Source organism: Falco cherrug, chromosome 4 (genome assembly GCF_023634085.1).
Source record: "Falco cherrug isolate bFalChe1 chromosome 4, bFalChe1.pri, whole genome shotgun sequence".
Classification (NCBI taxonomy): domain Eukaryota; kingdom Metazoa; phylum Chordata; class Aves; order Falconiformes; family Falconidae; genus Falco; species Falco cherrug.
In genome coordinates, this window is record NC_073700.1 from 37,984,269 (window position 1) to 38,008,853 (window position 24,585).

General features: G+C 61.6%; 3 protein-coding genes across 8 annotated transcripts; all 3 read left to right on the plus strand.

Moving 5' to 3' along the window:
* The first annotated feature begins 797 nt into the window (after nucleotides 1–797).
* Nucleotides 798–14,813, plus strand: FBXL16 (F-box and leucine rich repeat protein 16). Of its 2 annotated transcripts, XM_055709643.1 has the most exons (6): nucleotides 798–1,093; nucleotides 10,026–10,736; nucleotides 11,535–12,043; nucleotides 12,361–12,445; nucleotides 12,859–12,922; nucleotides 13,219–14,813. In XM_055709643.1, the coding sequence occupies exons 2-6, from the start codon at nucleotides 10,041–10,043 to the stop codon at nucleotides 13,365–13,367; spliced, it is 1,503 nt and encodes a 500-aa protein (XP_055565618.1). In that variant the 5' UTR covers nucleotides 798–1,093; nucleotides 10,026–10,040; the 3' UTR covers nucleotides 13,368–14,813. The 2 variants fall into 2 exon arrangements, with proteins under 2 accessions (XP_055565618.1, XP_055565617.1); XM_055709642.1 differs by lacking the exons at nucleotides 12,859–12,922; nucleotides 13,219–14,813 and adding an exon at nucleotides 12,649–12,833 and having other exon boundaries at nucleotides 983–1,093.
* Nucleotides 14,814–15,423: 610 nt separating this feature from the next.
* Nucleotides 15,424–22,300, plus strand: WDR24 (WD repeat domain 24). Of its 2 annotated transcripts, XM_055709631.1 has the most exons (11): nucleotides 15,424–15,506; nucleotides 16,014–16,986; nucleotides 17,329–17,506; nucleotides 18,001–18,676; nucleotides 18,995–19,110; nucleotides 20,193–20,314; nucleotides 20,584–20,688; nucleotides 20,787–21,124; nucleotides 21,591–21,775; nucleotides 21,948–22,102; nucleotides 22,232–22,300. In XM_055709631.1, exons 2-11 carry the CDS (start codon nucleotides 16,506–16,508, stop codon nucleotides 22,243–22,245), a joined length of 2,370 nt encoding a protein of 789 aa, XP_055565606.1. In that variant the 5' UTR covers nucleotides 15,424–15,506; nucleotides 16,014–16,505; the 3' UTR covers nucleotides 22,246–22,300. The 2 variants fall into 2 exon arrangements, with proteins under 2 accessions (XP_055565606.1, XP_055565605.1); XM_055709630.1 differs by having other exon boundaries at nucleotides 21,948–22,300.
* A 128-nt stretch (nucleotides 22,301–22,428) lies between these two features.
* On the plus strand, nucleotides 22,429–24,367 carry JMJD8 (jumonji domain containing 8). 4 transcript variants are annotated; one of them, XM_055709653.1, is made up of 9 exons: nucleotides 22,429–22,648; nucleotides 22,736–22,819; nucleotides 22,975–23,023; nucleotides 23,139–23,235; nucleotides 23,339–23,407; nucleotides 23,496–23,615; nucleotides 23,692–23,759; nucleotides 23,907–24,041; nucleotides 24,107–24,367. In XM_055709653.1, exons 1-9 carry the CDS (start codon nucleotides 22,560–22,562, stop codon nucleotides 24,254–24,256), a joined length of 861 nt encoding a protein of 286 aa, XP_055565628.1. In that variant the 5' UTR covers nucleotides 22,429–22,559; the 3' UTR covers nucleotides 24,257–24,367. The 4 variants fall into 4 exon arrangements, with proteins under 4 accessions (XP_055565628.1, XP_055565629.1, XP_055565630.1 ...); XM_055709654.1 differs by having other exon boundaries at nucleotides 24,127–24,367; XM_055709655.1 differs by having other exon boundaries at nucleotides 24,130–24,367.
* Nucleotides 24,368–24,585: the final 218 nt, after the last annotated feature.

Sequence of the window (24,585 nt, forward strand, 5' to 3'; positions counted from 1 at the left end):
TCCCCAGGGCCCAGCGGGGCAGCCGGCCGAGCTGCTCCCACTGCTCGCATGGGGCTGCGCCCGGGGACGGCAGAGGGGGCGGGCTTCAATGTGGCAGCTAACCAGTTCCCTCCAGTTTGGGGAGCCGTGGTGAAGCTGGGCCCCGGACTGAGGGTGCTGGGTGGGTGCTGAACAGGGGTGATGGGAAATGGGGGGGCAGCAAAAGGGCATCCCCCAGCTGCAAGTCCCGCTGCCAGCCGTGGCCTGGGTAGGTGAACCCCCCCCAGCACCCGGGTGCAGCAGCCTTCCCTGGGTGCCCGCAGCACCCCGGGGGGCTGGAGGGGATCAACTGTCCCTGCTGCACCCCAGAGGCTGCAGCCGGGCCTGGGCTGGCTGCCGGGGCGAGAGGGGTCTGCACCAGGATCTCCAGCCTGCCAGCACCTTGGTGGGGAGAGAGCCAGAGCAAGCATCTGTCTGTCCATCCAGCCTTCCATCCACCCCTCCTTCCCTCCATCCATCCTTCCCTCCATTCTTCCCTCCATCCCTGCCTCCATCCCCCATCCTTCCACCCCTGCTTTCACCCACCCACCCACCCCTCTCTCCCCCAGCCTGCACACCCAGCTGCCAGCCCAGCCCTGCCCGCCCACCCCCCCCACCCCCCACCCCCGCCATCTCCCCCTCCAGGTCCGTATCCTGCACCCTCACCTCGAGCTCCCGGGACCGGTGGCGATGCCATCCCGCCACCCTCCATTACCGCTACCGGCAGCCCTGTCTCTTTAACAGCCTCCGCTGCTGACACGCGTGTGCGTGTGTGCAAACGCGCGTGTGCGTGTGCGAGCAGCTCCCAGCTCCCCGGGCTGGCTGGCAGGAGGGACCCCCCTTCTCCATCCCCCCCCGGATCCGGATCCGGCCCCATTCACCCCCCCCACCTCCCCGCTTATTTTTCCTGTTGTTTAGCGGGGTTGGGGCGGGGGCCGGGCAGGATCCGACCCCTTTTCCAACGGAGGATTTTTTGGGGGTTTTCTCCCGGTTTTCTTCCCGGTGTTTTTTTTCCCTGCAACCAAGAGAGGACGGGGACAAGGCATGGCATGAGCTTCGGAAGACGGTGCTGGAGGTAAGAGCCGCTCGGGAAAAAACCCTTTACAACACAAAGCCGGTGCCCGTTGTACCGGTGCCCATTGCACCGGCACCGGAGCTGCAACCACCTCCCGCCGCATCCCGCATCATGGAGCCGCGTTATATAACGACAGCGGAGCCGGCTCGGCCCCGGGGCTCCCGGTCCGGTTGCGGCCCCCGCCGCCCCCCCCCCCCCCCCCCCCCCCCCCCCCGCCTCGGCCTCCTGGTAGCTTAACCGAGGATGGTGGTCGGTGTGAACCCCGCCGTGATGCTGCCCCCCGCCTGCCTTCTTTCGGGGGGGATGTTGGGGGGGGTAAGGTGCTGCCCCCCCCCCCACATAGCCGGGCATCACTGGGTGGGTAACGGCAAGGAGGAGGAGGGGGCGGGTGGGTACCGCGGGATGAAGGGATGCTTTGGGATGGGGATATAGGCAGACATCGCTGTGGGGACAGGGTCACCCAGGTGTGGGGTTGCTGCTTGGCCCCCCAGTCCCACGCTGCCAGCCTCCAAACTGCCTCTTGTCCTCCCTGATGGCAACATGGGACCATTGGCACCCCCAACACCCCAGCACCTCAGTGGGACTTCCCTTGCATGCAGGGTGCAGAGGACAGGGGCAGGGGGGACAGGGGCAGCCAGCCCCCCATCCTGGGGCCCTTGGGATGGAGGAAGGGGAAGGCCCTGGCTGGGATGGGGCCAAGGGGGCTGAGAGCCACAGCAGGGTCCTGCAGAGCCCAGCATGGGGCCAGGGAGCCTCCAGCATCCCAGAAGGGGGGGCACCAGGCTGGGGGCACAAGGCTGGGGGCACCAGGTTGTTTTGGTGGGACAGGGGATGGGCAGAGGGGTCCATGTGGGAGGTCGGCTGGGGCCAAGGGCTGAGTGAGCAGGCTGAGCCCCATGGAAGGGCTGGGGCAGGTGGGACCAGGCATGGATGGGGGAAACTGAGGCATGGGGTTGTGGCAGCAACCAGGCAGAGACTCCCATGACCTCAGCCGGGTGGAGGTCCAGTCATGCCATGGAGCTGGCGCGTGGCTCTGGCTCTCAGACATCCGCCGGCAGTGGTGGGATGTGGCAGTGCTTGGGCAGTGAAGGCTGGAGTGTGACAGTCCCTGCAGTAGGGGTGCACCTGGAAGAGGTCCTGCTCCATGAACACCCTCTGCCCAAGGTACAGGGGGTCTCAGGTCCTCTCTGCAGCACCCAGGGGGGTCCTGGCATGCAGCAGGGTGGGAGCAGCGGGCGCAGAGCATGCTGTGCTGTACTGGCATCTGCCCTGCTCTGAAAGCTGGGTGCTGATTTCACTCTGGCTACCAGGAAGAGGGAGGGAGGTGGCTTTGGAGTGGGGAGGACTCACTCAAGCATCCATTTTTAATGAGCTAGATATCTATTTTTCCCCGAGCTGGCTTCCCCCACATCGATCCCTTTGCCATCCGCCGGGCCTGCTCTCCTCCCTGTGCCAGTGGCTCCACAGCAGTGAGGAGCAGTGGGACAAGCATCCCAGCACTGGCAACCTCCCACCTTCCCAAATCCTGCTCCTGGGTATGCAGGGACACTTGCTTGGGCTGGGGCGGCACATGCAGGAAGGTGGGAAGGGGAAAAGGGTCCCCTTGTCTCCTCCGGTGGGGTCACCTCCATGTTGACCATCCCATGGGGATGTGGCCATGCTCCAGCCAGGAGAAGGGTGGCTGGAGTGGGAGCACTTTGAGTTTGGGAGCTGAATCCTGCCTTCACACTCTGCAGATTTAAGCTGTGCATGGCTCAGACCGGCAGCTCTACGGCAAAGCTGCGTCGCCCTGCCTGTACCTCAGTTTTCCCATCTCCAAGCCATGGCCCATTGCTCCCCTTTAGTGCCTGGGCAGACAGAGCAGCACCCAGAGAGGGGAAAGGGGACCCAGGAGGTGAGTGGGTGCCGATGGTATGGGAGGGAGCAGGATGGGGTGCGCAGGCGAGCGGGGCTCCTTCAGCAGCACGCCACCCCCGCTCAACCTAAGCCCACCTGCCTCAGGGATTGGTGACATTTGCCAGGTGCTACAGGGCCAGCAGCACAGAGGAGAGGGCTGGGGCTGAAGGAGAGAGTGTTTGGGGAGGGGTAAGGTCAGCAGAAGCTGTTTCTCCAGTGTTTCTACCTGCTGGAGCTGTGTGTGACCTGTGCCCAGCTCCTGGCTGGTGAAAGTGGGCGGCTGGGGGGCTGCAGTGGGAGCAGGATCAGGCCAGTACCTTTGCTTCCAGGATAAATCTAATGGCTTTTTGGAGCCTGTGTCGGCATTTAGCATCCACAACCCTCTGCAGCGAGGAGTCTCATGGCTGAATGTTGCCCACCTGCCCCAGTGTCCCATGAGCCTGGTGCTGATGGTCTCAGTGCTGGGCAGGTGTTCTCACACCTCGCCCCAACCCTGGCTCCTGACCAGACCCCTGAGCCCAGGGGTGAAGGGGCATTGCTGCGTGCGTGGCTGTTGACATGTCTTGAGGGACGAAGGTGTTTGAAGAAGAGGCTTCTTCAGAGGTACCCGAGGAGCACATCCATGTCCTGGGGTCATGGGGCTTGGGGGCAGCCATGGGCCACAGTCCCCTGGCTCCTCTGTCCTCATGGTATCTTGCATTTTTGTTCACCCTTTTGTGGGCCCAAGAGTGGGCAAAAGGGCTGTAACATGCTGGGTGCTGTCTGGGCTTGCAGCAAGGGGACACCAGGCCAGGCAGGAGCTGGCATAAGAGGAGCTGTTCCCTCTTCCCCTCACCTTGGTCGAGGAGAGCAGGGCAAAGCTTAACCGAAGCATAACTGTCCTCCCACAGTGATGAGAGCTGGGACCTCCAGAGGAGGCTGGAGGAGACGGGCCCAGGGCAGCACGTTGAGGTCCAGTTCTGCTCTGGTCTGTGCATCCCATGCTTCTCTTGGGTGGGGGGTTTCCTCCCAAGGGGATGTGGGGCTGACTGGAACATGGAGGGAGGTCGGGGCTTGATGTCTTTGGGAGATTTGTGTCTTAGCAGAGAAGACAAATGCTGCTGCAGGAAGGGCTTGCGGCAGCTGGAGGGGCCCCTGCTGCCTGTTGCAAGGAAATTTTGCTTGACCAGGCCCAGGGGGCTTGAGCTCTGCCTCATCCTCCCTACAGCTTCACCGTGCTGAGGGCTGAGGAGGGCAGGAGCTGCCTCTCCCAGTGCTCCTGGACATGAGCTGTTCTCTCAGCTAAGCAGAAAGTGGTGGGGATCTGAGCAGGTGGGGCTTTGGCACCTCAGCTGCGTTTCCCTGTCTCCCTGCGCATAAGGCTGTCCTGCAGAGCCCAGCCCCAGGTCTTGCTACTTGGAAGGGCTGTGGGACCTGGGGAAGAGCAGGACTGGAGAGTCCCTATTGTCGTGGCTCTGCTGCCTGACCCTGAGGAGCCTGAGACCCAGCCAGCCTGGCACTGAGAGTGGCAGCCAGCAGGGGTGGGACGCAAATCAGTTGTTTTCCCAGCCCCTTCTGAGCCTCTTTGTCCACTCCAAGGTGGGATGAGCTCCTTGGCATCGTTGGGAGTCAACAAGGGAGCAGAAAAGCTGTTCTCAGCCCTCCAGTTTCCCAAGGAGCTCTCAGGGTAATCTCAGTAAGGAGTTTCCCAGCTCCCATCACACAAAGGGCAGGTCTCGTGGGCCAGGCGGAGCGGTGATGCCCGTCCTCACCACAGGTTCCTGGCTTGCACAGCGAGGGAATAGGTAGCAGTGAGCGTGGAGCTGTGCTCTGATCCTCTCTCCCAGCTGACTTGTGTGAGTGCTGAGCCCAGGAGCACAGATCCGCCTGTGCGCGCACACACACACACACACACGCACACACAGAGGTACAGCTTCTTCCTACCCAAACACACCTGCTACTCCTCCATCTCCAGGAGATTTTGTGGCTCCTGCAGGGCCTTCTGTGGCTCCTTGGCATTGCTGGGGTGATCCAAGCCCTCCAAGAGGACCCAGCCTTAGGGGCTGGTGTTTGTGCACTCACTGCTTACAACACTGGCCTGTTGTAAGTCTGACCTGATGGGATCAGAGCAGGAGGCAGCTTGCACACCACTAAGCACTGCCAGGGAAGGCAATCTTTGTAGTGGGATGTCTTTATTACTACCATGTGCTTTGGTCGACAGGTTCAGCCCCTCAGAACAAGAGCCTGCCTGGTATTGCAGCTGGTTGGGGATGTTTTATAGACCTGAGGGAGTCCAGGGAGCTGCTCCCCTCAGGAGTGCTGGACAAAAGCCTTGGCTGTGTGTTCTGCCACAGCACTATGTCTCGGGTGTGTTTTCTCCGCCTGTAGAGCAACTTGATTTGCTGCATTAGTAAAAATAGATGGGCTAATGAATTCAGCTGATGCAACCCTCTGTGTGTGTGTGCGCGTGCATGCGCTTATCTCTGTTTGTGTGTGTATGTATGCGTGTATACATGCAGCTGAATACCAAGGCTTGTGTAAGGTGCATCCACCAGCTCCTGGGGCTCTGATGAGGTGGTTGTGTGTGTTTATGTGTGTCTGTGTGCATATATAGATCTGTGTGTGTGTGTGTGTGTGTGTGCAGGAAGCCATGAGCGATGGCTGCTTGCTTGCTGTCACAGAAGCAGTGGCTCTACAGAAATAATTTTGCAGGAGCCTTGGATTCTGGCAGGGCAAGGACAGGGCTTCATGACAGGCTGGAAGGGCAGGAGGGGGGACTTGCAAGGACCTGGTGGGGCAATATCAGGATCTCACAGGGACCTGGCGGGGCAACAGCAGATCCTCACAGGGACCTGGCAGGGCAATAGTAGGATCTCACAGGGACTTGGCAAGGCAGTAGTAGGATCTTATAGCAACCTGGCAGGGCAATAGTAGGATCTCACAGGGACCTGGCAGGGCAGTAGAAGATCCTCACAGGGACCTGGTGGTACAGTAGAAGGCTCTGGACCTGGCGGGGCAACAGTGGATCCTCACGGGGGGCTGCTGAGGAGGGGGGTCCCGCAGGGACCTTGTAGGGTGACGCGGCCCCGAGGAGCGCGCGGGGCGGGGCCGCTGTCCGCGGTGCTGAACGGGGCCGCTGTCCGCGGTGCTGAACGGGGCCGCTGTCCGCGGTGCTGAACGGCCCTACTCGGCCACCTGGGCCGGCGGCCCGGTGAGTCCCATGGCTGGCCAGTCCCGGGCTTCCAGTGGCCCCCGAGCCCGGCTGACCCAGAGCCCTCGGTAGGCTGCAAGCCCGGCTGGTCCAGAGCTCGCCCTCGAGCCTGGCCACAGCAGGATGACTGTCTGATCCGGCAGGTCTCCACAGCCTGGGATCTCCCAGTGAACACCTGTACAGGGGTGGCACTAACAGGGTGACTGATCATCCTTCCCATCTCTTGAGGCCCTCATCCCTCTTCACTACCACATGCAGATGGTAAACTCTCCAACAGCTTCGGCAAACTCTATCTTCCTGGCAGCTTTCAACCTATTCTTCCCAGCATCTTCATCATCTGTGTAATGTTTGTAGTGATAGGCTCTTAGACCCCCTTCTTTCTTCTCTCTTCCTGCGTCAAATCCGCCCCCCCCCACTGCATCATCGCCCATTGTGGATGACAAAACCCTCATGAATGGAGTGACTTCTGTGGCAATGACATTTCCTGTGAAATGTGCACCCTGGAGCGAATTTAGGAGACTAAAAGACTTTGCCCTTTGCTTTTGTCAGGTTTCCTCCCACTGTGGATTGGGAGCTGGCACTCCACTGCTGGCAGATGCTTCATCCGCGAGCTGTGGCCTGCGAGAGCAGAGAGGGGTGTTATGGGGGGGTTGCAAAGCTGGGCTCTTCCTGTGAGATCCCAGAGTAAGAATGGTTGTACCAAGTGCTCAGCTCTCCTGCTGATGTTGTGTGGTTGACCCAGTCATGCAATCTGTGAACAATCAGATGATGGGGAGAGGAGGAAAGGCCAGATCTCTGCTCTCCTGCTGTTTTTGGGGTGACCAAAAAGCTGCTCGTGGAGCTGCTGGAACACCAGAGGAGCTCTCTGACACTTCCAAGGCAGATGGCTTCGCGTTTCCCTGTCCCTCCACTGTCTCAGTGGGTTGGAAGGAGGGCCTGAGGTGTGGGCTGAGCATCCCAGCATACAGCAGCTCTGATCTCTGCAGGATGTGGCACTTCTACTTCGTACATCAGAGCAAAGTGGCCTCAGCCTCGGGGTGCAGAAACCTGGGGGGCTGCTTGGCTGCAGGCAGGAGCTTTCCTGCAGCAGGGAAGGGCAGATCCCAGTGCTGCCCCATGGTGACAGAGATGGAGGAGAGAGCAGCTATTGGACCCAACTCCCTCCCCAGTCTGTGCCCCCAGATCACCTTCTCCAGGCTGGAGTCCTCTCCCCAAGCACAGTCATACTCCTTTTGGGGTGGTAGGAACCCCCAGATCCTTGCCTGCCCATTTCCCTGGAAAGATGTGATCATGTACAGCCAGACTGCCTGCCCGCCCCCCCCCCCCGCTGCTGCCTGGAGACTGCCCGTGCCCAGAAGGCCTGAATCTCTGGCTGTCTTTCTATTTGAAGTGACTTCCTAGCTCATTCATGGTTCAGGATTTCTGTGAGCCAGACAGGCAGCCTCAGTGCCTGGGGCAGGGGGATTCTGGCTCAGCTTTCCAAGGCAGGACTGGGAAAGCTGCTGAATCCACTCAGCCCCCCCTGAGCTCGGCCTCGGGGACCAGCCGAGGTCTGAGCTGGTGGTAACTGTTGCCAACACCTCCTGCTGGCTGCATTTCAGTCCGGCGAGCTGTCAGCATCTGTTTCCTCCCGTGACTGTCCCCTTGGGCTCCCGAGGCCCCGGGCTGCCCCTCTGCCACCACCTGCCCTCTCCCTGGGGGACAACCAGTGTGCCGAATGGCTCTGGCTGGGGGCTCTGTGCTGGAGCGACAGCCTTTCTGTGCCGCCTGGTAATTAGCTGTTTGGATTGGTGCTGTATGGCTGTGTTAGACACCCTGATGCATATTCTGTTTGCTTCCCTAATTGCTGCCAAGCACCGAGCCGCTGGTTTAAGTTTCTGCCTTCTTTCCCCTCATCTTCTCCTGCTCTTGAGTGAATTTAACACATGTCCAAGCATCGGAGGCCCAGCTCCTCTGTCGGGCAGCATGAGCGGAGGCAGCAGAGGCTGCATCCGAGCAGGGAGTGGCGCCAGACTGTCTGCACAGGGCCGGGCTCATCCCCAGAGGCTGGGCTGTCTGTCGTGGTGCTGCTGCCACGGGGCCAGGCTGTCTGCAGGCACCTCTGGCCACTGCTGCTCACACCACAGGAGAGGCTTCAGCATCTCCCGCTAGCCCCACCCTGTGGCTCTGCTGTGCTGGGGAGGGTGTCCCCAGGAGATGCCACACGCCATGCATCCCATGGGGTTTTCTAGATTTGCCACCGGCAGCTGTTTGCACTCCTGGGCTCTTCCACAGCACATTTTGGGTGGCCACTCCTCTCTCTGGCTGCTCCAGGAGGGCTGGATGAGGTCGGGGATGCTGTGAGGGTGAAAGTGATGGGCTGGGGGCAATGAGGGATCTAGGCTGCTCCACACTTGGCAGGCATTCCCCCCAGACTGCAAGGAGCGTCCTTAGAGCCCACAGACCTGGGCCATGAGCATCACCAGCCAGAATGCTCCTCCCCTGGTGCTCCTCCCTCAGGGCCTGGCCATCTCCATCCCAAATCAAGCAGTTAAAGTAATTCCCTCATATTTATCTTGGGTCTGGGGGGAGCTGGCAATGGAGAGGGTCCTCAGGTCCCATCAGCCACCACCAGATGGACATGCCAGCCATTTCTTGGGGCTCGGGGACCAAGTCTCTGTCCCCTGGTCCCTGCGCTGGAAGCTGCTTTCCAAGGCTCCTTGCTGTGTCCCCGGGGGCTGCCAGGAGCCCAACACCCTCCAGCCTCAGACCCGGTTCTTTGGCAGGGTTTGGCATGGCCTTGGCAAACAGGGTGCAGGCAGAACAGGCAGTGCCCTGGCAGGGCCCAGTGCCAGGCACTGGCTAGGGTGAGGGGGGGGGAGCTGAGCCCCCATCAATTATTCACTTCCATATTTATAGAGGGAAATGTAATGAATAATGGATGGTGGGGTGCGGCGGGGCTGTTGGGAAGCCAGCCTTGCTGCCACTGCAATATTTATTGGCCTGGTTTGCTGGGGTGCTGCCCGGCTGCCGCGAGGCTCAGCAAGGCTCAGCCAGGCTCCCAGCTGACATGGGCTCACCGCCGAGCACCTGGCTGGCTCTGCTCCGCCGCTGCCACCTCCTCTCCCCTCCACTAAAATGATCAGAGTGGAGCACCTCTCCTGCAAGGAAGCTGGGAGAGCTGGGGCTGTTCAGCTCGGAGAAGGCTCCAGTGAGACCTTACAGCAGCCTGCCAGTGCCTAGACTTGTTAGTAGGGTCCACAGCAACAAGGACAGGGGACAATGGTTTTAAGCTAAAAGAAGATCGATTCCAACTAGATAAAATGAAGAAACATTTTAGGCAGAGGGTGGTGAGACACTGGCACAGGCTGCCCAGGGAGGTGGTGGATGCCCCGTCCCTGGACACATTCAGGGTCAGGCTGGACGGGGCTCTGGGCAGCCTGATCCAGTGGAAGGTGTCCCTGCTCCTGCAGGGGGGCTGGATGAGATGGCCTTTGATGGTCCCTTCCAACCCAACCCTTCTGTGATGCTGTGATCCTGCTCCATCTCCCGTTGGTGGCTGGATCCTGGGCTCAGAGAGGGATGTGAACATCTGGGGACAAATCTCCATCCATCCCCCATCACCAGGGACACCAGGGCCGTGCAGCTCCTTGGAGGACCCTGCTCTGTGCCCTGGGCATGTCCTCTCTGTGGCTGTGCCCAGCAGCCCTGCACCACCCCATCCCCTGTGCCACACTGCTCCCTGCACAGGGACCCCCAGAGTCTCCCTCCCTGCTGGTGCCATGACACCCCCCAGCCCTGCCCACCCTCCCTGCTCACTCTCCCTGCTGGACCAGCAGCCCCTCAGCCTGCACCCCTGTGTTGCAGAGAGACCTGTGGAAGATGTCGAACCCGAGAAACGGCGACACCAAGCCCCCATGTTTGCCCCGCAATGGACTGGTGAAGATCCCCACACAACCCAACGGCCTCGGCTCTGCCAGCATCACCAAAGGCACCCCTGCCGTGAAAAACCGCCTGTGCCAGCCTTCCTCCGTGCCTGCCATCCTCAGCCCGGCCTTAGCCCACCGCAGCGACCTGCCCATCCCCAGCCTGGCCTCCCCACTCTCCTTGGCCGCTCTGGCCAGCGTCTCCTCCCCTCCCAGTGCTTCCTTGGTGGGACTGAACACGAGCGAAGGCTCGGAGCAGCCCTCACCAGAACGGCTGCCCGGCTCACCCTCGGAAAGGCAGCTGGCAGTGGACGAGAAGATCCTCAACCGCTTGTTCTGGTACTTTTCGGCTTGCGAGAAGTGTGTGCTGGCACAGGTGTGCAAGGCATGGCGGCGGGTGCTCTACCAACCCAAGTTCTGGGTGGGCTTGACGCCCGTCCTGCACACCAAAGAGCTCTACAATGTCCTGCCTGGTGGCGAGAAAGAGTTTGTCAGCCTGCAGGGCTTCGCTGTCCGTGGCTTCGACGGCTTCTGCCTCGTGGGTGTCTCTGACCTGGACATTTGTGAGTTCATTGACAACTACCCCCTCTCCAAGAAGGGGGTCAAGTCCATGAGCCTTAAGAGGTCGACCATCACAGATGCAGGGTTAGAGGTAGGTGGCCCCAGTGAGGTGACTGGCGTGACTAAGATGTGGCAATGGCAGCTCCTTCCCAGTGGCCCTGGGGACACACGCACAGGCAGAGCTTTCACCAGCTGCAGGCAAGGAGCAGGCAGGCAGCATGGCCATCCCACGGATGCAGGCAGCATCGGGAGCCCCTGCCTGTGGTCTGGGTGGTGGGGTGGGCTGCAGCCTGCGCTGCCCTCCCAGGCAGGGGGGCAGGATGTTGTCGGGGCAGGGGGTTCACCCCTGCTGCCTGCTGGTGCTGCCGGGAAGGCAAAGCCAGGCAAAGTGGCCATGCCGCTGGGCGGGGGATGTTGTGGTGGGTCACGAGCACTCAGGTGATGGGGACTCCCTGCTTGGTTGGCTGCTACCCAGCAAGGGGGTTCACCTGGGCAGGGGGTTGTGGGTCAGACAGAGATGGGCAACTGCACAGGGCCAGGCAAGGACCCCACCTAGGTCCCCAGCTGCTCCATGGCCATATTTACCTGAGCAGTGCCTGTGCTGGGAGTGGGCATTAATCCTGCCCCCACCAACAGCACCAGGTACAGAACAGGGGCTGTGGCCAGGGGTCCCTACCTGTCCGCTCCCATTCCTCACTGATGCTGGTATGTCCTAGAGCAGTGTGCTGCTGCAGTGCCCGGGGAGTCCCAGAGACATGGCTGGACCCAGGCAAGACTGGGACAGTGAGAAGAGCCCCAGGGGGCTCAGCGTGAGCCAGGGAAGGGGGTGTGGGGCTGTGCAGGGTGGGCAGCAGTGCCCACCGTGCCCTGACCCCTTGCCCCTTGGCAGGTGATGCTGGAGCAGATGCAAGGAGTGGTACGGCTGGAGCTGTCGGGCTGCAACGACTTCACAGAGGCTGGGCTGTGGTCCAGCCTCAATGCCCGCATCACGGCGCTGAGTGTCAGCGACTGCATCAACGTGGCCGACGATGCCATCGCCGCCATCTCGCAGCTTCTGCCCAACCTCACCGAGCTCAACCTGCAAGCCTACCACGTGACAGACACGGCGCTCGCCTACTTCACTGCCAAGCAAGGCTACACCACCCACACCCTCCGCCTCAACTCCTGCTGGGAGATCACCAACCACGGCGTGGTCAACATGGTCCACAGCCTGCCCAACCTGAGTGTCCTCAGCCTCTCGGGCTGCTCCAAGGTGACAGATGATGGCGTGGAGCTGGTGGCTGAGAACCTGCGGAAGCTGCGCAGTCTTGACCTCTCCTGGTGCCCTCGCATCACTGACATGGCACTGGAGTACATTGCCTGTGACCTGCACAAGCTGGAGGAGCTGGTGCTTGACAGGTACAGGGCTATGCCAAGCCGTGCTGTGCCACGCCATGCCATGCTGAGCCATACTGTACCATGTTAAGCCATGCTGAGGCATGCCATGGCATGCTAAGCCATGCTAAGCCATGCCACATCATGCTGAGCCATGCCATGCCATGCCATGCCATACCATGCTGAGCCATGCCGCACCATGCCGCACCATGCCATGCCATGTCATGCCATGCCATGCTGAGCTGCGCTGGAAGCAGTGGGCGCAGCAGGGGGGCAATGGTGTGAGGACACCCATGGGTGCCCTGCTCTTGGCCAGCCCTGACACCCTGTGTCCCCGGCAGGTGCGTGCGGATCACCGACACTGGCCTCAGCTACCTGTCCACCATGTCGTCCCTGCGGAGCCTCTACCTGCGCTGGTGCTGCCAGGTAGGTGGGGGAACACCACCGTGCCCATCCCGGCTGGCATGGCAGGGATGGATGGCGGAGTGGCTGGCATCTCCCTGGGGATGGGCCATGAGCTCAGGGTGGGCACCCCAGGCTGGCCAGAGCTCCCACAACTTGGTGCTGGAAAGTGGGGTGCTTCTGCAAGTTCAGCAGGACTCAGCCTTGGCACTCTCCCCCTGCCCCAGCACCCTTCCCCCGTATCTTGCACCCTGACCCAGCACCCTGCCCAGCACCCTGCCCCTGCACCCAGCATCCTGCTCCAGCATCCTGCACCCTGCTCAGGCTCCCTGCCCAGGCACCCTGCCCCAGCGATGCTGAGCCCCTAGTGCCGCGGTGGCTGGCCCCCATGGAACCCCTCCTTGTCCCTCCCGCTCCCACTCCATTTTCTTTTCCAGGTGCAGGATTTTGGCCTGAAGCACCTCCTGAGCATGGGCAGCCTGCGCCTCCTCTCGCTGGCCGGTGAGACCCCAACCTTGCTCCCCCGGGACTGGGGTGGCTGGGTCCCCATGGGGCTGGGGAGACCAGATGTGGGGACAGGGACAGCTGAGGGGACAAGCAGCATCTCCCAAGCCAGCATGGCATGGCTCCCACATCCCCCTTAGCCGCCTGGGCATCTGCGCCCAGCCCAGCTCCCCATGGATGAGTCCACAGCCAGGCTCTTTGGGTGCTGGGGTTTTTGGGGTGTTGGTGTTTTGGGTGCTGTTTTTTTGGGGTGCTGGTGTCTTGGGGTGACAGTGCACCCTGTCCACTTGCAGGCTGTCCCTTGCTGACCACCACGGGGCTGTCAGGGCTGGTGCAGCTGCAGGAGCTGGAGGAGCTGGAGCTCACCAACTGCCCCGGGGCCACCCCGGAGCTCTTCAAGTACTTCTCCCAGCACCTCCCGTGCTGCATGGTCATCGAGTAGTGCCGGACCTGGCTGCCCCACTCCCATGCCCACCCTGCTGTCACCCCGTCTGACATCGCCCACCCCATTTCTTTCCGTCTGCTGGGGGATGCAAAAGACGCCATCGATTACAACCGACCCCGGACACCCACCACATCGAGGCCCCCAAGGGATGCGGGGCACCGAGGGGAGATGGGGGACGGCGTTACCCCTCACTGGAGCCCCCCTGGGTACCCTGTAAATTCCCCCCACGCTGGCACCATCGCCTATCCTCCTCCTGGTGTCTTGCCAATCCCTTCCGGACAGATGAATGGACATCATGGAAATCCAAAGTGGGAAGGCGATGGCAGTGTGACCCCCCTGGGCTGCATCCTGCTCCCCCCACCCCAGTGCCAAGCAGGCGTGCAGCCCTGCCGCCAAGGATGCTCCTAGGGACCAAAGGATGCTCCCAGGGATAGGCGAGAGGAGGATGCTTATTTTTGGCACCCATGGGTGGTGGCACAGGCTGGATGGGTCCCCTTGCCACCCCCACAGGGGGTCATCAAGCCACCCCCCTGTGCTGCGTGTCCCCCCTGAGCCCCAGCCCTGCCCTTGGGGTGCCCAGCGCTTTCTCCTGGTGAATAGGATGTTTTTCTCTGCCCTCCCGACCGCCGTCCTCGCATGCTCGCTTGCTTCAGTCTCGTGGTACGGCAGGCCCTGGGGTACCCAGGGGGGATGGTGACAAGTGACAGCCTCCATTTGGCCCCTCTATATGGCTTTGTCCTGGCCAGATCCTGCCCCAGGAGCCAGGATATCCTGGCAAGCATCCTCCCTCGCCCTGGGGACCCCGCTGCACCCCTGTTTGCGTGGGGTCGGTGGGGCAATGCCAACGCCGAGGAGCGACCCATCCGGCTGGGGACCGGGGCCAGGTCTGAGCTGCTGCGGGGACACCAGCAGCACAGAGCAAAGGTGTGAGGTGGCACTTAGGACACGCTGCCATCGCTACCACTCTTCCAGCTGGAAAGCCATCGCCCCAACACCAGTGGCAAGCAGGGGGCCCGGGGGAACCCTGGGCCAAGCTGGGCATGGGGCTGAGGTGCCCGCAGGGACCCGGTGCGGGAGGTGACAGGGTGGCTGTCCCCAGGACATGGCCCACTGCCACACCAGCTGCCTGCACCACCCTGGGAGTGGGCACGGATGTGGGCATGGACATAGGCATGGACACGGACATGGACATGGACACGCTTTCGGTTTGTTTTGCCTTTGTACCGGCCGGGAAGGAACTGCTGCACCAACCGCCACCTCCGCTCCCTCCTTTGTCCAAAATGCCACTTTCTGGCCCCAAAATGGTGCTAGGACCTTTGTGGCCCTGGGAGTGGGTTTGGGGTGTGCCAGGAGCCACCGGGACAGGGTGGCACCACCAGGGCATGGAGCACGCTGGCACAGTGGCAGCCAGGGTGGGGGGGTGCCTGGGGGACACGGGGGCCAGGGCCAGGCCAGGCAGTGGCACATGGAGGGTCCCCCACCCCTGCAGATGACAGCAGCAGTTGGGGGGGGGGGGGGGGGGGGCATCAGCCCTGAGCACCCTCACGGTCCCACGTCACATAGGCAGTCCCAGGGCTGGGGTGTCCCCATGCCCCACACTGCACCCCCCCATGGCCGTGTGCCCCCATAGCCCCAAGGGCACCCCAACAGTCCCCAGGGCACTCCCATACACCCCAGGGCACCCCCGCTCCCCTGCACACCCATCCCCCAGTGGAGCCCTGTACCTCCCTGTACGGCCACCCCCATGTAGCCCTACAACCCAGTGCAGCCCCACGCTCTAGGGCACCCCCAAACTCCCCAAGCAGCCCCACACCTCAGCGCACCCCCATATCCCCCCAGTGCATCCCTGCACCCCCAGTGCACCCCATCTCCCCTGCTGCACCCCCAGCGCTCCCCATTTCCCCACCCCAATGCACCCCATTTCCCCCCAGGCACCCCCACCCCAATGCACCCCAGGTCTCCCCCGACACCCCCATTTCCCGGCCGCCGAGCCGCACCCGCCCGCTGCGCGCCGGGGGCGGGGCCTCACTCGGGGGCGGGGCCTCACCGGAAGGGGGCGGGGCGCCACGGGCGTTTCCGGGGCGGCCGGCGGGGCCTGCTCGGCCCGAGCTGCCGGCTGGGCTGCACTGGCAACGGGTACGGCACCGGCACGGGGGCCGCGCAGGGGGAGGGCCTGGCCGGCAGCGGCGGGGGGCCCTGAGGAGGCCTGAGGAGCGGGAAGGAGGCCCTGAGGGGCCCAGAGGGGCGGGAGGGGGCCCAGAGGAGGCCCTAAGGGGCGGGAGGGGTCTCTGAAGGGCAGGAGAGGGCCCTGGGGAGGCTCTGAGGGGCCCTGAGGAGGGGTCAGCGTGGGGTGTGAGGGAGCTGGGGGCCTGGCGAGGGAAGGGGCACAGGGGCTGGCAGGGGGCAGTGCCGGGGCTGGGCCTGTTTTCGGGGAGATGGCCCGTGGGTGGCCTCAGAGCTCAGACACCTGTGATCCCTAGGCAGCCTTGCTGGCCCCAGTCCCCCCACCCCCCCACCGAGCAGCAGTGTCCTGGCCTGCTCCTGTGCCTGACCGGGGCGGGGGGCGGTGAGTGTGTGTCTGTGTGTGTGCTGGCCCCCATCTGCTGGAGAAGCAGGGTGAGCCCCTGCCTGTGGTGCTTGCAGGGTCTGGGTCGCAGACAGTGCCCCGCGGGGATGACTGCGGCCTCATCTCACCCACCTCTGGCTGGAGGTGCTGCTCGCCTCGCTCTGTGTCACTGTAGCTGAGCTCCTGAAGTGCCCACAGCAGCTGCTCCCATCAGCGAGCATTGCGGGGAGTTGAACTGAGGAGGGAACAAGGAACCCAGAAAAAGTTTTCAAGAGCTCACTGAGCAGAAGTTACAGAAGGCAGCAGGAGAAGCCCAGTGTGCAGCTTTATCTCTCTTCCTGGAGGTAGCAAGCTGGCTACAGCCTCTCACCTCCACAGCCCATTGATGTGGCCACAAAAAGCTGCAGTTGAAGCCACCTGGGCCTGCCAGCAGCTGTGGGAGGTGAGCCTGTCCCTTCCCAGCTCTGGCTGAGGTGGAGCAGGGTGGCTGTGCACGTGTGAATGCAGCAGGTGGGGAAACAAGCCTCCGAGCCTGCTCCTGGAGAGGGGAGTGCGCCCCAAGGTCAGCCATGGAGAAAATGGCCAGGGTCACCACTGCCCTGGGGGGCAATGCCCTCACGGGCCGGACCATGTTCTGTCACCTGGATGCCCCTGCCAATGCCATCAGTGTGTGCCGCGATGCTGCCCAGGTGGTGGTGGCTGGCCGCAACATCTTCAAGATCTACTCCATCGAGGAGGACCAGTTTGTGGAGAAGCTGAACCTCCGTGTTGGCCGCAAACCCTCCTTGAACTTCAGCTGTGCGGACGTGGTGTGGCACCAGATGGACGAGAACCTGCTGGCCACCGCAGCCACCAACGGTGTGGTTGTCACCTGGAACCTGGGGAAGCCGTCCCGCAACAAGCAGGACCAGCTTTTCACCGAGCACAAACGCACTGTCAATAAGGTCTGCTTCCACCCCACTGAGGTCTACATGCTCCTTAGCGGCTCCCAGGATGGCTACATGAAATGTTTCGACCTGCGCAAGAAGGACTCTGTCAGCACCTTTTCTGGTACGAGCACAGGCTGTTGCTTTCCCCCTTACCCTGGTGAGAGACAGAGGTTGGGGGCTTTGCCCTTTCCCCATGCCCAGGAGGAGGGTTTGCTCAGGGCACAATGTCTGGAGCAGGCAGGGAGGGACCCGAGAGGTGTTTTGGTGCAATTTTTTTTTTTTTTTTTTTTTTTTTTTTTTACTGCTCAGCAGTGGGCCAGGTCTGCACAGGAGATGGAGGGTGGCTGCATCACTCCCTGCTTCCCCTTCTCTCTGGGCTGGGGACCCCCATGGCTCTTCCAGTGGGGTTTTTAGCTTTGCTGGAGCTCTGTCCCACCAGATCTCAACTTCTGTCCCTGCTCAGGCCAGTCGGAGAGTGTGCGTGATGTCCAGTTCAGCATCCGGGACTACTTCACCTTTGCTGCCACCTTTGAGAACGGGAACGTGCAGCTGTGGGACATCCGCCGGCCGGACCGCTACGAGAGGATGTTCACGGCCCACAATGGGCCCGTGTTCTGCTGCGACTGGCACCCAGAAGACAGGTGTGTGTGGGGTCGGACCCTGCCAGCCACCTGGCCTCAGCAGAGGTGGGGCAGCCTCTAAAAACAGGTTTGGGACGTCTTTGGAGGGGATCAGGGTCTCTGATACCCTGGCCCCTTGTGTCAGGGGCTAGGCTGTTGCTGGAAGATGGGAGCAATTACTGCTTTGAGGGTCTGGGGGGTGTTTTGGTTTTGTTTTTTCCTCTGCTGTCCCTGGCAAGTGGAAACCAGGGGTAGGGGGAACTGGTCTGGCTGGGAGCCCTTCGGATGAGTGTGGCTCTAAAGATGCAGGGCCTTAAGTGGGGGTGGGAAGGAGGGGTGTTGCCCGACCTGGTTATGGAAGAGCAGAGGCGTTAGGGTAGCTGGCTCCCCTTGGCATGGACATGGTCACATCTGTGTTGTCACTGTTTCTGTGCTGGGGTGGAAAAGGAGAGGTGAACGGGCATGGATCCTGGCCCAAGTTGGCTTCTTACAGTCTTTCTCCATCCTCCTACCAGGGGCTGGCTGGCAACAGGCGGCCGGGATAAGATGGTGAAGGTGTGGGACATGAACACCACGCGGGCGAAGGAGATCTATTGCGTGCAGACCATCGCCTCAGTGGCCCGGGTGAAGTGGCGCCCAGAGTGCAAGCACCACATCGCCACCTGCTCCATGATGGTGGATCACAATATCTACGTCTGGGACGTGCGGCGTCCCTTCATCCCCTCTGCCATGTTCGAGGAGCACAAGGATGTCACCACGGGCATTGTGTGGCGTCACCTACACGATCCTTATTTCCTCCTGTCCGGCTCTAAGGACAGTACCCTCTACCAGCACATCTTCAAGGATGCCAGCCAGCCCATCGACCGGGCCAACCCAGAGGGGCTGTGCTACAGCCTCTATGGAGACCTGGCCTTTGCTGCCAAAGAGAGCCTCATCTCCTCCGACTCCAACCGCAAGCCCTACATCGGGGACCGGCGTCACCCCATCTTCTTCAAGCGTAAGCTGGACCCCACGGAGCAGTTCGAATACATCTCCTCCTCCAGCGCCCTCAGCGTCTTTGAGACGGACATGGAGAGCGGCAGCATGGACTGGTTTGTGCACACAGCCAAGCAGTATGCGCTGGCCGGCAGGCCTCTGGCCGAGCTCTGTGACCACAATGCCAAGGTGGCCAAGGGCTTGGACCGCAACCAGGTGAGACTTGGACTGGAGACTCTCAGCACAGACCTAGGCTGGTGCTGAGGTTGAAAGGTGCTGTCAGGATGAGGCCTGCCACCTGAGCTGGATGGCAGCTCTTTGGCTGGATGTGGCCTCTGGCTGTCCCCAGAAGGTGCACCTCTGCCTGGCACCAAACCCATAGCACTGTTGCCTACAACAAGCACAGATCATTGCCCAGAGAGCCTGCCCAGCTCTCTAGATCAGTCAATGATGGGAGTTTGCAGTCAGGCATGTGGCTGCATGGAGCCCAGTTTTTAGCCTGATGAGGTCTGACCACAGCTGTCTCACACACAGGTGGCTCAGACGTGGACGATGCTGCGAATCATCTATTCCAGCCTTGGCACTGTGTCATCCGCCAACCTCAACCACAGCATGGGGAAAGGCAGTGCCACTCTCCCGCTCATGAACAGGTAAGAGGTGTCAGAGCCGCAGTGAGCAACATGACACCTGAGCTGGCTCCATGAGTGGGAGAGTGGAGACAGCTCCTCGGCTGGGCTGGAGTCACAGGGTGGGAGCAGGGACAGCTCTCCTCCAGCCTCAGGCCACTGGTTTGCAGGCTGGCATCGTTTGGACACAGCCATTTTCCATGTGGCTGTGAGAAGCGAGTGGCCAGCCTGGCCTTGAGCTGGGCAGCCTTGTATGCTGTGTGCTTCCCTTCTTGAAACAAAGTTTGAAGCCATGGGGGGGTGTGGGGCACATACCGACTTTGCAGTTCTCTTAATGAGTGACTGTAACTGAGGGCTGGGGATGGTGAACCTCTTATCTTGCTGCTGATGTGGAGAGCTTGTCCTCTGCCTTTCAAAGGGAGAGGACAGCCTGGCTCTTCAAGCGGCTTGCTGGCTTGGAGAGCCCTATCTTGGGCTGATGAAGCAGGAAAACTTGTTTTTCCTATTCTCAATGACATATAAAAGTGAGGGGTGAGGACTCCAAATGAGCTGTCAGACCTTGCAGGGCTGGGTTCCCAGGGTGAATAAGAAATCCTCAAGGAACATCAAAGGAAACCCTCTCCTGGACCAAGCTCTGCATCCAGACAGGTTGCTGTCTGTCACTGACTTAAAAACCACAGGCAGCAAGCCGAAGAGCTCGGCTCTGCTTCAACCCCATTCCTTTCCTTTCTCAGTGAAACCTGAGAGCAGTGATACATAACAAACAGCAAGGCACCTTGTAGTGAGGTAGCTCCTGTTTACCTGCCTTTGAGGTGAAGGTAAATATTAAGAGATGGAGTCAAGAGCCTGCACTCAGCTCTGAAGTCCTTTAGGAAGACCTTTGTGGGCACCTTTGCGGTGCATGCACAGAGACACCAAGCTTGGAGAAAGGGCTGTGTTAACAATGGCACTGTAACTTTAAGTTAACAAAGTGGGGACAGCTGATTTCTGTACTCTGAGCAAAATCACCACATCTTGTGTTTCACCATTCAAATTGCAGCTGGACACTTATATTCAGGCTGTTTCCTGGCTAGAATGGAAGCTGTGACTATTGGTTTCTTTCTCAGCTTTAACCTGAAGGACATCCCCTCTGGGCTGGGCAGCGAGTCGAGACTGGACCGCAGCAAAGGAGAAAACCGCACAGAAAACATCCTCATGGATTCCTCCTCCACCTTGATCAACAACGAGGGTAATGTTTCTGGGGTGGGCACAGTCCCAGTCCTACAGCTCTTCCCTCCTCAGCTGTAGGTGGCCAGCTGCAGGCTCCAGGTAAAGCACACTGAGCCCCAGGGTGCAGGGCAGTTTACCTCCGTGACCCCTGCAGTGGTGGCTGTGAGTGCCAGGAATGTGACTGCGCTGGGGAGCTGAGCAGTCTGGCTGGGGCAGGATATGGGGGATTCAAATCCAACCTTGTGCCTGAGGTAGGATGAGCTGATTTCTCTCTCCTGGGGCACACAGACAACGAGGAGACGGAGGGCAGCGATGTCCCTGCAGACTACCTGCTGGGAGATGTGGAAGCAGATGAGGATGACTTGTATATGATGGACCATGAGAACCCACACGGTGAGTCCACAGCTGGTGCTGGGAGGTGTTGCCTGTCCCAGACCCGTAGCTGGATTTTCTCCTGGCCTTCCCTACTTGTTCCTGATCTCTCCTCACAGCTGAGGAGCAGGAATACAGCCTTCCCCAGGAAGCCTTTCCCCTGCGCCATGAAATTGTGGACAACCCATCGGCCTTGGACCACCTGCAAGACAAGGCTGACTCCCCTCACGTCAGCGGCAACGAGGCTGAGACAGTGTCGCTGACACCAGTGGAGTCCTTCTCCCTCATCTCCATCTCCCATTCGCTCTATGAGAACCGCCTGCCCACCGACTTCTTCAATCCTATCGTGCGGGACACGCTTCACTTCTATGCTGAGCAGGGAGATGTGCAGACGGCCGTGTCTGTCCTCATCGTACTGGGGGACCGCATCCGCAAGGAGATTGATGAGCAGACCCAGGTGGGCCCCGGGAAGCCCCTTCCTGGCTGTGTAGGAGCTGAACCCTCCCTTCAGGGCTGCTGCAGCAGCCCCATGAGATGCAGTAGGACACCTAGGTGGGACTCAGGGGTGGTGTATCCCAACGTGATGGGAGGGACCCAGCTGTTCTCTGGGCACCTCCCATCTCCAGCCCCTGCCAGGCTGCCTCTAACCCTGGGTGGGCAGCTCCAGGACCCTGGTACCCAGCTGGCTGCCCTACCACTAGTCCTGGCAGGGCCTCGCAGTGGTGTCTGCAGGGCCAGGGTGGGGAAGTGGCCTTGGGCTGTTGATTTGGGGAAGGATACCTCCTCCCCAGCCCCGAAGAGCACTTCCCCTCCTGCAGAGATCTTGCCTTTGGGATGCGGAGCTGGGATCTTGGGGGGCGGAGGGGGTGAGGTGGGGGGGTTGGGGAGTATGTCAAGGCTCAGCTGTCTGTGGCTATCCCCAGGAGCACTGGTACACGTCCTACATTGACCTGCTGCAGCGCTTCCAGCTCTGGAACATCTCCAATGAGGTGATCAAGCTGAGCACATGCCGTGCTATCAACTGCCTCAACCAGGCTTCCACCACCCTGCACATCAACTGCAGCAACTGCAAGCGGCCCATGAGCAACAGGGGCTGGATCTGTGACAGGTGAGTGCAACACTGCAGTCAGCGAGCAGGCAGGGGGGTAGGGGACCACACTCTGGTCACCGAGGGGAGTCCCAAAGGGGCTGCAGGAGCAGGAGGGTGCCATGGTTACCCCTCATTTCCCCCCACCCGAGGGCTCCCCCTGCCCATGCTCACCCTCTTCTTTCTGATGCAGGTGCCGGCAGTGTGCCAGCATGTGTGCTGTCTGTCACCACGTGGTGAAGGGGCTCTTTGTCTGGTGCCAGGGCTGCAGCCACGGTGGCCATCTCCAGCACATCATGAAGTGGCTGGAGACCAGCTCCCACTGCCCTGCTGGCTGTGGCCACCTCTGTGAGTACACCTGAGCCCCTTGCTAGGGGAGGGGGGGGAGAGGTGGGGCAGGCAGCAGTGGGCAGGGCCTCCTGCCTGATTACTGCTCTGCCCCCACCTCCCTCCCTGTATTTATTTTTGTGTAAATAGGGCCCTGCAAGTGACCCCCGCCCCCCATCTGCCTCTTTTGTACTGGATTAAAACAAAACATGAGCTGAACTGGGTCACGCCTCTTCTCTTTGATGAACCTGGCGGCAGCGGCCCACGGGTGATCTGCTCCGGCCCCGCTCCCCAGCCGAGGGTCCCTCCCCTGCAACATCCCGGCAGGCTCTGGGCACGACTTTTTAAGCCGCGGCCCCTTTAAGCCGCGGCCGTGCAGGGATCCGTAGCGGCGCGGCCAGCCAATGGCAGAGCCCCGCGTCAGCGCGGGCCGCGGTGCCTGTCGGGAAGCGTAGTCCGTCGGCGGCCCTGCTCCCCGATGGCGGCGGCGCGGCGGCTGCTGCTGCTTGTGCTGCCGCTGGCCTGGGCCCGGCCCGCGGGCGGCACCGACCCGTCGGGCGGCGGCTGGTAAGGGCGGGGGACGGGGACGTTGCCCCCGCTGCCCCCCGTTGCCTCCCGCTGCCCCCCGTTGCCTCCCGTTGCCCCCCGTTGCAGGCTGGCGGGCACGGTACCGGAGGAGCAGCGCTGCACCGTGGAGCGGGCCGACGCCTCCCTCACCTACTCCCTCTTCCTGCAGCGGTACGGGCCGCTGGGCACGGCCTCGGGCGGCCGCTGACCCCAGAGAGGGGCCGGGGGCGGGGGGGGCCGCGGACAGTCCCCGGTGCCCCGAGGCATTAGCGGGGAAGGTGGCTGGGCCGGCCCCCGTGGGACCCCGCTGCGCTGCTCTCCCCCAGGTTCGCCTTCTCCCGGCCGGTCATCCTGCGCGGGGTCACCGACAACTCAGTGAGTGCCGGGAGGGCACCTGGGGCACTCAGGGAGGCCGGGGCAGGGGACACACACCGGTGCCTGAGGAGCGGTGGCAGCAGCATCCCGGCCCCACTGTTGTCCCCCCACCCAGGCCTTCCGTGCCCTCTGCACCCGGGAGAAGCTTCTGGCGGCCTTTGGGGCCTGCCCGGTGCGGCTCAGCACCGCCAACACCTACTCCTACCGCAAAGGTGAGGGGCAGGGTGGGGGCAGCACCCCCGGCGCCCCCCCCATGGCAGGCAGCATCTGCCCAGGGGCTGCCGGCCTGGCCCCCAAGCTCTCCCTTGCCCACAGTGGACGTGCCCTTCCAGGAGTATGTGGAGCAGCTGCTGAAGCCGCAGGATCCGGCCAGGCTGGGCAGTGGTGGGTAGCACCATCCTGCTCTCCACAGCTGGCCACCCTTGCCCTCCTCACTGGCTTCAGCCTCCCCCTCTGTGTGCATCCCCCCCAGACACTCTCTACTTCTTCGGGGACAATAATTTCACTGAGTGGGGCCCCCTCTTCCAGCGGTACGTGCCCCCTCCCTTCCGCATCCCGGGCACCAGCCCTGCCTACAGCTTCGGGATCGCAGGTGGGTGCCTGCAGAGGTGGCGGTGGGGGCAGGGGGGGGTCTCTCCAACACTAACCCCAACGCTCTCCCACCATAGGCTCAGGATCTGGTGTTCCCTTTCACTGGCATGGTCCCGGTTTCTCTGAGGTGATCTTTGGGAGGAAGGTGAGAATTTGGGAGGGAGGGGGGAGAAAAAGACCCCAGTGGGCATTCCCGGAACATGCAGAAGCCCCCTGGGGCTCAGCCCGAGGGGCTGGAGGGGAAATGGAGGTGGGGGGGGGGGGGAGTGCCCTCCTCCCTGGTATCTTCCAGCGCTGGTTTCTGTATCCACCGGATAAAACACCCCACTTCCACCCCAACGAGACAACGCTGGCCTGGCTTCACCACACATACCCCGTGCTGCTGCCGTCGGAGCGGCCACTGGAGTGCACCCTCCGCCCCGGGGAGGTGAGTCCTGCATCACCCCGGGTCCCTGCTCCCCTCAGAAGGGGGGAGGGGACACCCCCAGTCAGCACCCCCAGCTCTCTCCCAGCAGGTCCTGTACTTCCCTGACCGCTGGTGGCACGCCACACTCAACCTGGACACCAGCGTCTTCATCTCCACCTTCCTGGGGTAGAGCTGGGAAGGATGAGGACATGTCACCACCATCCCAGCTGCAGTGAGAGCAACAGCAGCTGCCCACTCAATTACTGGTGTTGGGACCAAGTGCCTGAAGTTCTGGTTTTTACTGGTCTTTCCTCTTCCCCTTGGATTAAAGTTGTTGTTCTGCTGTAGTGCTTCGAGTATTGCTACATCCCCGCCCACCCTTGGGGACTGGCACTGGTTCCCAAGCCAGGACAGCGCCTGCTGGTGCAGAGATTGTTGCCCTGAACCACTCCAGCTCTTTTCTCCATATTTATTGCTGAATTTTTTTTTATTTTTTTTTTAATTGACATTGGCAAACTTCCAGAGGGTGCTCAAAAGCCAGGCAGGCTGTCAGCTGACTGAAAAG